At 55.0% G+C, this 13,381-nt stretch overlaps 1 protein-coding gene across 2 annotated transcripts in view; it reads right to left on the reverse strand.

Annotated features, from left to right (window-relative positions):
• Window positions 1–13,381, reverse strand: part of STXBP1 (syntaxin binding protein 1) — a 62,132-nt gene that overhangs the window by 4,974 nt on the left and 43,777 nt on the right. The window contains exons 13-19 of one of the 2 annotated variants that reach the window (XM_054584345.1): window positions 12,753–12,833; window positions 10,786–10,924; window positions 10,034–10,143; window positions 8,905–9,006; window positions 6,969–7,054; window positions 3,759–3,913; window positions 2,065–2,191 (exon numbers count right to left, since the gene is read on the reverse strand). In XM_054584345.1, the coding sequence (XP_054440320.1) occupies window positions 2,082–2,191; window positions 3,759–3,913; window positions 6,969–7,054; window positions 8,905–9,006; window positions 10,034–10,143; window positions 10,786–10,924; window positions 12,753–12,833 (783 nt within the window). In that variant the 3' untranslated portion in view covers window positions 2,065–2,081. The remainder of the gene's footprint in view (window positions 1–2,064; window positions 2,192–3,758; window positions 3,914–6,968; window positions 7,055–8,904; window positions 9,007–10,033; window positions 10,144–10,785; window positions 10,925–12,752; window positions 12,834–13,381) is intronic. The other variant, XM_054584346.1, reaches the window with a different exon arrangement.

Raw genomic sequence — 13,381 nt, forward strand, 5'->3', positions numbered from 1 at the left:
GTGGACAATCACAATCGAAGGGACAAGTCAGATTGTAATCTGCTCCCTGACCTCCCTGGTATTAGGGCCCTGGGCCTCGCCTTTTCTTACCTGTACTTCCTAAGAGCCAATAAAGCTTTTCCGAAGCCACACATGTACAACCAGAGCCTATCTGTGCTCCCTTTGCTCTGATGGCAGCTGAGGTCCTCTCTGCTGATCGAGCCAAAAACAAAGGAAACCAGTCTGCAAAGGAGAGGCTTCTCCCGAAGCGGGGAGCTTAGAGTGAGGCCCAGCAGGCACCCTGGGGACCTGGGTTTGCGATTCTTTCAGACCCTGCAAGTGGCTGCCTCCACTCAACATCTGTCCTCTGAGTCTTAAAGTATCTCTTGCAGTAAGTGCTACCCACCCACCTGCCACCTGCACACAGAACGAGATAGCTCTGATCACCGACCGACCAAGGTGCTTCCACACAGCGGCTGTTGCTGTTCGCTGTGCACTGGCTCGGCTTCCTTTGGGAAGGCAGCCCGCGCAGGATGGGAGGCACCCGGGCCCCAGCCGGCCCCCGCGTCCTGGCTCATAGCCACTTGCCATGTCTCTCCGCTGCTGCCCGGGGAGGGGAAGAGAAGGGGATAGACGGTCTGACCTTTAGAGCAAGTCCTTTGGGGACAAGCATACTCCCTTCCTATATACAAGCACCTCTGCCCCTCCCAGCCAAGGTTCCAATGGACCCTTCCTCTGAGGTCCCCGGGGAGTACGAGAGAGTGGGTGGCACTGCGGTTTGGGCCACCAACCTGAATTACTGAATTACAGATGGTTAGAGCTTGGGACCGTACGATCCAGCCTCCCTGTGTTCCGCACACTGTGGTCCCCACTTTTCCCAGGTGACTCACGTTCCGAGTCCCCCCAGGCCACATCTCAGCCCAAGGGAAGGTCACTGTCCAGGGCCCACTGTCGATGGAGTGTGTGAGGTCAGGTACACGAATTGTGGCCTCCGCACAGAGTAGGCCACGAAGCGAAGGCTGGACTGACGCCACAGTGGCGTCCAATACTGGCCTGCCACTTAGAGTCACCAGAGGGGGTTCCCGGCAAGCGTGAGGGAGGGAAGGAGAGAGGGAGCGAGGGCAGGACGAACACCTGGGTAACCACCACACGGACCGTGGGCTCCTGGCTAAGTGAGATGAGGGCCCGTGGGGTGGCAGAGAGTAGGCGCTCTTTAAAAGAAAGAGCACAGATTCCTCCCCGAAGGCTCTCAGCTCTTACTCACCAGGAGGCTTCAGGGGGAGAGGAGGGTGTGATTACTCAACTCTTGAAAGGATCACAGGAGAATTAAAATAAAAGCAATTACTGAAAAAGCAAGGGACTAGTAAGTGCTGTTTGCCCCAGAACAACAGGAGACGTGGGTTCCTTCCACGGACTGCTGGAGTTCACCAGGACATGAAGGCTTGCGACCCCATGGCCCCTCAGAAACTGTTCCTCGGGATAAGAACCTGTCTCTGGAAAGAGGCACTTGTGTGTCTAACTACCACGGACTCGGAGTCTATTCTCACGCTCTCCGTCGAGCCTTCCCCATGATCAGGGCCCATGGGCATCGCCACTGGAGCTCTGCTTTCTTGGACATGACCGTCCCTTCACCACCTGCTGACCTCCTTCTCAAAGTTCCCACACCGCGTCCCAACCAGGATGCAATGTGTTCTCTTCCTGGTGCCCACAAATCCTCCCGAGCCAGCAGGCTCGGGTGCCGCACCTGCGACATCCCTCAACTCCCAGCGCCCCGGGGACTGTTCACAGCAGGTGTTCTTGTTTTCAGTGTGAACCCAGCGGGCTGCAGCTGCCGGACTGAGCAGCGGGTAACCCAAGGCATGCGTGGGCCGGCCAGCCGGGGCCCGGGGGCTCCCGCGGCAGGGTGTGTGAAGGCAGCATCGGACACATTTTCAATCGGCGTTAAGAACTGCAAGCATTTTCTTGTTAAAGGAAAATTAAATAAACAATAAACTAAAAAGGAAAAAAATAAAAAAGAGTGACGGAATAATCAAAGAAAACCCTTCAGAGCGGAAGAGTTTCTTTTCTGTAATAAGCTGCTTTTACTTTTGTTTCTTTGGCTCTCACTCCATTGTTGGAGCCTGATCCTCAAAAGATACCCTAGAGGACTCCCTGAAGTCGGGGTGTCTCAGGTCCATGAGAAATTTGGTGGGAGTAAGAATATGAGTAGAACCTGCGGGAGAACAGAGGCCAGCTGACTGCTTGAACAAAGGTACGTTACAGGAACATGCCAACTTAGGCCTACGTTTTATGCAGCCAGTGAGGGATGAGGAAGCAGGATGCTCACACACACACACGCACGCGTACACACGCACACACGCGCACTGCAGGGCTGACCAGCATGCACGAAGAGGCGAGGCCACACAGCGGACGTCAGCTGTCTGAGCGAGGCCTCTCTGGGACCCTGCGGGCCCCTTTCTCTCCAGGTTCCCACCTCCCAGCGGGGAACCTCAGGTCAGGGCCAAAGCTGAAGAAGGAGGTTTACCCCTGCCCGGCTCTGACAGCTTCTGCCCAGCAAGGCTGTGTCTGAGCTGAGAATTATGCAACACATGCATGTAACACATATGCAAGCCAGGAGCACAGAGATCTCCATCACAGGGCCTCCATAACACAAAGGGAGAAACAGTACAGGGAGAGATGGCCAGCAGACAGGGCAGCTTCAGGGAGTGGGGAAAGGGGGGTGTCCCATCGCCCCGCTGAGTGGCGGCATCTAAAAGGCGGTAGGCAGTGCCAGGTCCCTCTTGGAGACACCCAGCAATGACCACATGGACTGGTCTGTAGAACCTGAGAGCCTCGGGGGGCACTGTGACTTTGGTCACTCCGAAGCAGAGGTACTAAGCAGACACTGCGTACTGAGATAAGGGGAAAGGGCAGGGCCCGGCCGGGGCCATATGTGCTGAAAGCCTCTTGCCAATTATGGTCAAGAGGTGCCCAGGCAAGTGCTACTCCATTTTGTTAAGGAAAAGATGGAACAAAGAGGAAAACCTCTGGAGAGAGTGAGACTTCCCCCAGCTCATGCTTTCTCTCCCGGCCCTAGAAGCTGTGGAAGCTCCTGCCGGCGTGAGGAAAGGAGGAAAGCGCCTGCTGCAGTAAGTTGGCTCTTACAGTTGCCTAGTGTCCTCTGGAAAACCATCAAGAAATACCAGAAAGGGTGCGACAGACCCAGAAAGCAGGAGGACCGGGCGGCGGGGCCCTCAGCAGAGCCCAGCAGTCAGGCTGACGTGTGTTGGGCAGCATCGCTCACACGCCGTGTCTGCCCACCTCCAAGTGGGAGGCAAGGGTCGGGGTCCGATCCTCCCTCCCCTTCGCGGCCCCCCCCACCCCGCCCCCTTGCCTGAGGCCCGATGCTGGAACACTGACAAGCCCCACCTCGGGCCTAGGTCGAAGCTGGAAGCGGTGTTCTTCATCCCATCTGGTTGGATAAGGAGGTGCCAGCCTGGAGAGGCAGGCTTGCGCCCCATAGGACCCGCAGGGCTGCGCAGAGCAGGAAGTGAGCCTGGGGCTGGGGGTCTGCGTTCAGGCGCGGCCCGGCCCGCACGCAGCTGCCTCTGGTCAAGAGACAGTGCAGCTGGGGGGAAGGAGCCCTTTGCCCCTTTAGCTTTTGCTGTCCACAAACAGGTTTAGAGGCTCAGTTTGGCAGGGGCAATGGAGAGTCAAGGACGGGATGAAACACCAAAGCGTGGAATGGAGTCACAGTGCGATGAAGCAGCCCCTTCCCTCTAGAAAACATGCCCACTCACCTATCAGCACTTCCCACTTGCCGTTGGCCTGGGTCACCTCATATGCGCAGCGCATCTCACTCAGACTCACTCCTCCGAGGATGAAGATAATGAGGCGGGGACCACTGCGGTACTCCCCCGGGGCCTTGTTCTTGTGCCAGTGCCCATAGCGGGCGCTGAGGGGGCGGGGGGAGAGAGGTTAATAATGTTTATTGGAACTTACAGTACTTGTCACTTCATACCTCGTGACTTGTTTACACATGCGTTCTGCACACAGTGACCAGAGTAGATGTGTAGTCAGCGCTGTGAATGGACTACAGTGGAGAATATCAGCACCCTGGCTGCCTGGAGAACCACCATGCGCCCCGGGGCCGTGACCTAGTTACCCTCTTAGAGACATGCAGGCAGCAGACGGGTTCAGGTCGGCTTCACAGTTTGACACATTAAGTTCAACAGCTCCACCCGGCACGATGTTCGCCCACGAGTCTACCCCCGGTGGTGCATGTTTCTAGGCTTGTCTGGGAGACCTGCTGGCAGTGAGCAGGGAAGACGGAGTCTAAGGCCTGGCTGCAGCGCACACGCGTGCACCGGGATGGGGTGGGCCAGGGCCGCCCCGGCACCGGGAAGCCAGCCGAGGCAGACACAGCACTTGCCCACCAGGGCTCATAGTTTAACCAGAGCGAGTGGGGCAGGGGCGGGGAGAAGGAAGCTGGTCTGGTTGTGCTCAGTGACAAACACAGGGCAGGGCTGTCTAGCGCTGTCCAGGAGCCACTGGTGAAGGTTTCCCAGAGGAGGTGACACTGAGCTGTCTCCTGAAAGATACGTATTTCAGTGGTGGGACATTTCCCCAGAGGTGACCCCTCTTCCACTGGGCTTCCTCAACAGGTCTTCACCTTGTCCAGGTTAATAACATGGAAAACACAAAGCAAAAATGAAAACAAAACGAGGAGAGCAAGGCTCCTCTCGACAGGGAAATCTTTGCCCTTCTTCCAGTCTTACGACAGCATTAAAGTCACTTTCCATATCTCAAAGGCACTGGGGGCCTGTGTGGGCCAACACAGAGAATTTCACAGTCACTCTCTCTGCCAGAACAATTGTTTGATATTCTGCCACTGCCAGCCAGCCTGCTTGGGACGCACCACTTGGGATTTTGCGACTCCAATGTCGCAGTAGACATTGGGCCTGCACTGCTGTGGGGCAGGGTCCACAATGCTATGCAGGCCACACAGGCCTCCACCCCGCAGGGGAAGGCCTGGGAGTGAAGACAGAAGGAAGAGGGCCAAGAGGGAAGATGGGCGGGCAAAGAGGCGAAGGTGTGCATCTTAAAGCGCCCGGGTGCCCTCCTGGAGCCGGTGGCTCTCTGGTGTGTTCAGTTCTGACTGTCCTCAGGAGCCAAGTGAAGCTCTCGTGGCCAGAAAAACAGAGCACTGCTCCGGCTCTGAGCACCCTGCCATCTCAGGGAAGCCACCAGGCTGCCCGTGAGTCAACACAGCAAGGTTGGAACCTGGGCCACACAGCAAGGGAGGCAAGAAGAGAGTCAGCAGGTAAGATGCTTCCGTAGGTGCTGCGGAGTCCCAGGGATGGGCACATGGCGATGTCATCCGAGAGCACAGCAGGGAAGGGCTCCCGATGACCCCAGGAAGGAGGAGAATGAGAGGAAGAGCTTTGTAAAAAGGGGTCTTGCAGGCGCCGTGGGTGACCAAGAACACCTAGTGGAGAACCCAGGGAAAGACTGCTGGCCACTCTCATCCTGAAGCTGAGAAATGTCTGGGCGGCACCAGCACGTGGCAGAAGCCTGGTAAACCCCAGGCACCTAAAGTGCCATCGAGAATGGAACCTGAGAAAGGTGGCTCTGTGCCGATGATGTAGCCATCCCCTTCTTAATTAGTAACTAAAATTAACTCCTTAGTCACAAGTGAAGACAGAGCGCATCGAGCACCTGTTAGTGTGGGCTCTGCTCTAGACACTGGGAATAAACAGACACAGATCGCTGTCCCCAGGGGCTGACATGCCAGCAGGGGCGGCTGGCCACAAACACGGTAGATGCCTATAGTACAATAAGTGGCAGTGGCGTCCATGGAGAAAAATAAAGCAGGGAGAGAGATGGAAGTGCTGTGGGGAGGTTGCAATTTTTTTACTTTCTGTAACACCTTTATTGAGTGATAGATCCCATATCATACAATTCACTCATTAAAGTGTACAATGATAGTGATTTAGTAAAGCCGCAGAACTGAATGATACCCATAGGCAATGTTAGACCATTTTTTTTTCATATGTATATGGAGAGAGAGAGAGATTGATTTTGTTGTTCCACTCATTTATACATTCATCGGTTGATTCTTGTAGGTGCTGTAACTGGAGATCGAACCCGCAACCTTGGCATATCAGGACAATGCTCTAACCAGCTGAGCTACACAGCCAGAGTTTAGACCATTTGAATCACCCCAAAAAGAACCCCATACCCATCAACGGTCTCCTCATTCCTCCACCCCACTCCCATCCCCAGTCCCTGGCAAGCATTAACCTACTCCACCTTTACAGATTTGCCCATTCTGGACATTTCACATAAATGGACTCATACAATATGTGGTTGTTTACGATTTCTTCTTTCTCTTAGCTGACTATTTCAAGGTTCATCCATGCTGTAACATGGATCATTGTACTCCAATCCTTTTTTTGGGCAAATACTATTCTGCTGTACGCACTTGCCACAGTTTGTTTACCGTCCATCAGTGGATGGACATTCAGGTCACCTCAGCTTTTGAGCTAAGTACGAGTGATGCTGCTGGGCACACGGAGGTGCTGAGACTCTAAACGGGGCGGTCAGGGAAGATCACAAAGGGTGATGCTTGACTCAAGACCTAAAGGAGATGAGAGGCAAGCCATGCCGATGTGTCGGGGACCGGTCATTTCGGGCCATGGGGAAAGCAAGTGCAAAGGTCCTGAGGCAGAAGTAAGCCTGGCATGTTCACGCAAGACCAGGGAGACCGGCGTGGCCCCAGGGGAGCGACCGATGGAAGGGAGGAGTGAGGAACGAGTCACAGGGGAAGAGAGGCCGGGGGAAGGACCGTCGCAGGCGTGGTAAGGCTCGGCCTGCACCCGGCTGTGATGAGCACAGCGAAGGGCTCTCACGGGTCGTGCTGCATCCCACCAGGACCGCTACGTAGGTGGCATCCCACCAGAGCTGGCCCCACTTCCTGCGCCCTCGCCTGCTCAGGGGCTCTCGCCTACCTGACAGCAGTGGTGCTGAAGGAGGCAGAGGAGCGGGTAGAGATATACGGGTAGTGCTTGGTATCGAGCTTGTCCTCAATAGTGTCCTGGGGAGCAAAGAGACTGACGTTAGGTTTGCCACCTGCTGGAGAAGGGGTGGTGGGAACCCAGGGAGGACGATTTGAAGAACAAGTCACTGAGCGAAAACCGTGGCCAGGTTTGCAGCAGCCAGAGCCTCTGCCCGCTGCCGGCGCCAGTGCTGAGGGCGGCGCTCGGTGAGGAAAGGGCGCGCGATACGCCTGTGGGTTTGCTCTTTAAGTTAAAAAAAAAAACTACATTGATTTTTCTTGCTTCCTTTCTAATTAATTCTTTTTTCTCCCTCTTTATATTCTATGTGAGATTATGCTGTATTCTGTCCAATAAATTCTTGATACTTAGCATCAGTCTTGTAGAAACCAGGCGTGGACAGTTGCTCATGCAAGAGAACGCCTTCCATCCTCAGTTTTCAAGGGGCTAAATATTGGGTGGGTGGATTCCAGCTACCCACCTCCTGCTGCCTAGAAATCGACACTCCTCCTAATGGCTACCATGCAAAGCCTACACAGGTCTTTTGGGGGGACTGGGGAGGAGGGGCAGAAGGAGGGAGAAGAGAAAAACGGAGGGAATGAGACGGGGGTTGGCTATATCTAGTGCACCAAGCGAAGAAGAGTTCTCAATGTTTCATGTTCAATCATCGTTTTGTGAGTTTTAAAAACAGGAAGTTGACTCACAGTATGCATGTGCAATGTATTCATTTTAACATACAATTCAGTGTGAACACCTGGTCTGCTACAAGTTAACAAAGGGATCCTGGGCAAGTCCCTTCATTCTCGGGACTCAGCCCCGTCCATCTGTCAAGTGTAGGGGTCGAACAGATTATCTCCAGTCACACCCCAAAGATCTAGAAGGTAGGATTCAATGCAGGGTTTCCTTGATCTAGAGAGAGACAGGAGGGATAGGCTACTGTACAAATAGGAAACTACAACTACGCACAAAGCATGCAGCCAGAGGACATGTCAGTTGCGGGCACAGGACCAAAGTATAAAAATATGACCCCAAACACCAAGTGACATATATACACATACAGAGCCCCCTAACACACGCTACAGGAATCCAGGGGAGGCCTCTGTGGGGCCGGTGTCAGACGGGTGTGGTGGCGCATGGGATGGTGAGACCCGATGGGACGCTGAGGGCAGGCGGGGTTCGGGCAGTGGAGAGGCGAGCGCAAACATCCCAGACAAGGGGCGACTTGAACAGAAGAACAGAGGCAGAGTCACGCGCGGCAGGGTCTCTGGTTGGCATGGATGGCTGAGGGAGGGGCGGGGAAGAGGGGGCAGGCTGGGGTCGCATCCCAGAGGTCCTTCTGCACCTGCAGGTGTCCGCATGGCACAGCCACGCCTCAGCGTGGAACTCATCACTCGCTGGACCTTTGCAGGCTGTGGTATGAGTGGCTCCTTTAGGCATGGTACCATCGAGAGGTCTCAGACAGGGGACCAGGGTGTCCTACCTGTGGCCCACGGGCCACATGCAGCCCAGGATGGCTCTGAATGCATTCCAACACAAAATCGTAAATTTATTTAAAACACTATGGGATTTTTTTGTGATTATGTGCCGCAACGTACTTAATGTGCGGCCCAAGACAACTCTTCTTCCAGTGTGGCCCAGAGATGCCAAAAGGTAGGATACCCCTGGGCCACTAGACCATATGCACCTGGGATCTCTGGGACTGCTTTTCACAAGCTCTCCAGACAAGATGTGCTATGAGGCCTGAAAGAGCTCCGGAGACCTGGACCCAAGTCCTCTGGGTGTCACTGCGACCTGATAGCTGGTGAAGCTGGAAGTATCTGGGCTTCTCTCTGAGTGACGAGCCCTGGGCCTGGCTGTCCCCTCCCACCCCGCCCACCCCAGCACCACTGACCTCCATGATGTCTTTAATGATCGGGGTCCAGCGTGAGAGCTGATAGGTCTGCTCACTGATGCGCTCCTTCCGCTCTGGCTTGCTCCTGCGACGCAACGTGGACTGAGGCAAACACACACGAGATCAGCCTGGGTCAGGGGCCACGTGGGTGGCCTTGCCAGCCCCTGGAAATTCTCCCCCAAGGACTCCCTTCAGAGAGGTGGCATGCGCTGACTAATGAGTGGGGCATGGCTTCCCAGGAAAAGCTGACCTTACGCCTCTTTCAGAAACCTGGAGCAAAGTTGGTTCTTTAAAGCCACGAAAAATGACAAATGTGGGTCAAATATAAGACTGCCATTTAACAAAAAATCCGGGTAGTTAAAAACTATTTTGCTACCAATTAAGTACAGGAGAAAATACTACTTTGGGTGCGACTTATTCTCGGATTTTGCTTCAACAGCACAGGGCGCACTGAGAAACCATCTCCATTCTCATTTTGGTTCCTCTGGGGAACAACGATCTAAAACGGCCAGTTGTAGGTCTCGGGTTGGGTGGCTCCAGGACCAGATTGGGCATTCAGATTCCCAGAGGAGGGCACCTGCGGCTCGAGCTTTACCGGCACAGGGGGGCTGGGCTGCCAGCAGAGGGGAGCACCCCGCGGTCCCTACCAGCAAGGCCCCCAGCCAAGTGCTCCGACGGGGTCTTAGGCCTCTTCCTCACCCTGGAGCCCAGCCTCTTCCAGGGCTCACTGTGTGGTCAGCCTCCCAGACAACCTGCCCTGACTCGGTCCCGAATCACCACCAGTGCACAAGACTCAAAGTGGCAAAACCGCCTGGCGCTCAGTGTTGATTCTCACAGAAGCAGCTGCGCCTGGCTGTCCAATGGCAGAGGCAGATGAACTGGAAGAAGCTGGAGGGACTCCTTTCGTGAGCTGGTTCCCTGACGCAGCTCAGCCTTAGTGACTGTGGACTCCCGGCCATGCATGCCTGGGCCCTGGTGCTGACCCCCGGTTTTACTGACGTCTCTACCTTTAGTTCTCTGTTTTTACCTGTCTTCCCTTTCTCACCGTTGACTGCATGTATCACAAGCTGCCCACCAGCTTCCCTCCCGCCCCGCGCCCCCCCCGCTACTCGCCAGGCTGGCCTCTTACATCCGTGACGATGGGCACACCCAGGTGCGCCATGTTGGTGATGATCTCACTGTCCTCCGGGGGGATCTGCGCGTGCTGGATCAGTTTGTTCAGGTTTTCCTCAGTGATGCCTGAGAGAACAAAACCTCCGGTCACCGCACCCACCCCCAGAGGCAGAGCCGATCACGGGGGCGGGGAGAGCGCCCCCCTCGACCTCCGAAGTGGAAATGAATCTGTTCACTGCATCGACTTCACCGTCAGACTTGTGAGGACGAGACCAGGACTCCTATCCCACTTCCTCCGGGCTGTGACCATCAGCAACTACCCCCACGGTCTCTGTTTCCCTCTGTCTCCTGCTTCTCGGCCATCCCTGCCACCCTGGGCCCACGCCCACCTCAGCGTGGACAGAGCCTCTGTGCCCATCTTTCTGCAGTGGACGCTTACGGATAACCATGATGGGGTAAAACTCAGTTACTTAAAAGCAGAAATTACACGTGTGATGGGAGTTAAAAGCATCTGGCAGACACGCGCTAATAAAGGGGCCAGGAAGCTGCCCCCGCCCTGTCCTCAGCTACACGTCCACAGCACTGTCAACCCTAGAATCACGGGGGGCACGGCCTCCAGTGGAAACAGATCTGCCTACGTTACATTTCCCCAGATGTAAAGAGCCCCTCAGATCTTCTGGTTAAGTACCCTTTTCATGTCTTTCCAGCTACTTTTCCGCCTTGTTTTGTCTCTCCCCGCCGCCCCCTTCTGCGTCCCACCATTCCTACCATTCTTCAGAAAGATATAGAGAAGGATGATGCGGATTTTGTCGTAAGTGCTGACATTTGCATCCAGAAGAATGGGGACAATGGCTCTCATGGGGTCCTTGATCTTCTCGCCTTCAGCGTCCGTGCCCATGGCCAGGTCCTGCAGAAAACACACAGTGTCGGCCCCGTTTCTAGTGACAGTCAGGACAAGCGAGGTTTTAGAAAACTGCTGGTCCCAGGATGCCGGGGGTTTGCGGCTGGGACGGGGAAGGCCTCACCGGGTGATCCTACTCTCACACCGCCAGCCGCCAACACCGGGGTAACCTGCACGGCTTCTGAGAGCACCAGTGAGAAAAAAGCTCCAGGTTTCACTTTCCAAACACCGCAACTACAATGATTTGCCGTCTTGTCTGAAGGTAGGCTGTTCCCTTTAGTTGAGGGCCCGTGTGCCGGTGCCAGCTCCCCAGGGAGAGCTTCGATGCCAGCAGGTCCTGAGAGAGACGCGAAGCCCTGCTGCGGGACTGGGCTTCGAGGGAGGCCCTTCCCCCAAGGGGGGCTTTGGCACTGGGAGCGGCTCTGCCGGGCTTGGCTCTTCCCACCTGCTTCCCCTGGCACTGAGGGACGTATTTTTTGAGGTTTAATGACTCAGGTTTTTAGGGTCTGTTTTTAGTCTTCCAAACATTTCTAGGGTGAGGATGGAAAAAGAACAGGCTCCCAAACCTGCAAATCCAACCCAGGGAGATGGAGGAGGAGAGAAGGGTGGACGAAGGGACTGAAGGTGGAGGAGAGTGAAGTAAGCACAGTCCAACAGGCCAGAGAAAGCAGTGTAGCAGTCTCGGCCCATCGAGAACTGTTTGGTCTTATTCTCAGAGACCAGCAGCTGCAACTTCCTCTGCGGCTCTTACAGAGGTTGCCTGAAGATTCCTTTTTTCTCTCGAGATCCCAAAAGTTCATAACAATCATGATCTCGACTTTATGGCCCCTCCCCCAGGCCCTTTCATCTCTCAGTCCACCGCCAGCCTCACTGATGTTTGTTCAGAAGGGCCTGATCCGGATACTCTTGAAAAGTCAAATTAAGTGTAATGAGTTCAACAAATACTATCAAGTACTTCTGAAAAGATTTAACTTCCGAGGATTAAGCCCAACGGCATTTTCACTGGTCTAGAGCTAAACTCTCTCGCGTCCAGCGACCTTGTTTTGGAGAGGCTACCCTGTGTTTCCAAGGTCACCTGGGAAACCAACGGGTTTTAACAGGGCTGCTTCCATTAGAAGAGCAGCAGTTAATTGAAACGGGTCTCATAAACCTAGGCTGGGCCCATCACTCATCGAACCCCAAGATTTAAACCTCAGTCTCACAGTGAGAACTACTGAGCTGTTTTCTCCTATGAAAGGAGGTCATTTAATGCCCTCTTTTCCCGTAGAAGCCGACCCTAGCTGAGCAACACTATCATGCTCGAAGAACGGAGCGAGTCCATACGACATTCCTGGAAGTCGCGGCGGCCTTGCTACTTCCCTTTGCAGACGAGGAATAAAAAGACAGAAATGGGCACGTCAAACAAATCCGTGACAGAGACAGAACTCACATCCATACTCCCCACTTGCAGTCCTAATTGTGACCAGCGAGTCTGTGGGCAAATTGCCCACCTGCTACCGCAAGGTTCTCTTTGAGCCCCTGGGGCCCCAGAGCTGGGGTGGTCATGGCAGGAGGAGATACGGGCAAAACGTCAGACGCGGCCAGCCCTGTCCACGCAGGGCTCAGGCCCCTGGGAAGCCAGGCATGCACGTCCAACGGCACGGCAGTCCAGACCAGCCCAGTCCCTGCCACTGGGGGGGGTGGGGGGGGCGGCACTGGCTCGAGGTGAGGCACACTGTCTAGTAGGTTGGCCCATCTCTACTCCCATTTCTATGATTCTGCAGGATGGTCAAGTCAGAGGTTAAACTTGGGTGGGGTAAGCGGGCACGGCAGGAAGAGAAGGAAGTGGCCCTACCTGCTCCACTCGGCAGAGCTTATCCACAGTGCCTTGGTAATGCTTCATGCAGTCCTCGGCCAGGTGCAGGTGGGTCGAGTACTAGGAAGAAGTAGTTTGTGATCAAGGAATTACTTGCGGATCCGTGCAACATCTACCAAGCGCCTGCGAGGCATAAACACTGGGCTGGCGCCAAGCCGTCTCCGGCTTCCCGAAGGAGAGGAGACTTGCGCAGGCCGGCACACAAGCACCACAGGGCATGGGGATGTGTGTGTTGGGAGAGGGGCACGAGCCACATTCCAAAGGAGGCCAGAGCAAGGGGGAATCCTTCGTGGGGGGAGGGCGTAGGATGGCTTCGCAATGTGTCCACAAATTCTTTGATATTCTTCCCTCCAGGAGGAGGAGCTTAGTTCCTCTTCCTTGAGTGTGGGCTGGATTTAGGGACTCGCTTTTTAACCAACAGTAGGGAGGAAGTTATGTGTGACATCCCAGAGCAGGACATAAAGGGCACTGTGACTTCCTTCGTTCTCTCCCCACCCCCCACCTCCCGTCACTCAGTCTGGGGAAGCGAGCTGCCATGTTGTGACGATGCTCAAGCAGCCCCATGGCGAGGCCCATGAGAGGAGGAACGGGAAGGATAAAGAGACAAG

Source organism: Pteronotus mesoamericanus, unplaced genomic scaffold (assembly GCF_021234165.1).
Source record: "Pteronotus mesoamericanus isolate MK-2021 breed Mesoamerican mustached bat unplaced genomic scaffold, CSHL_Meso_final contig_78, whole genome shotgun sequence".
NCBI lineage: Eukaryota > Metazoa > Chordata > Mammalia > Chiroptera > Mormoopidae > Pteronotus > Pteronotus mesoamericanus.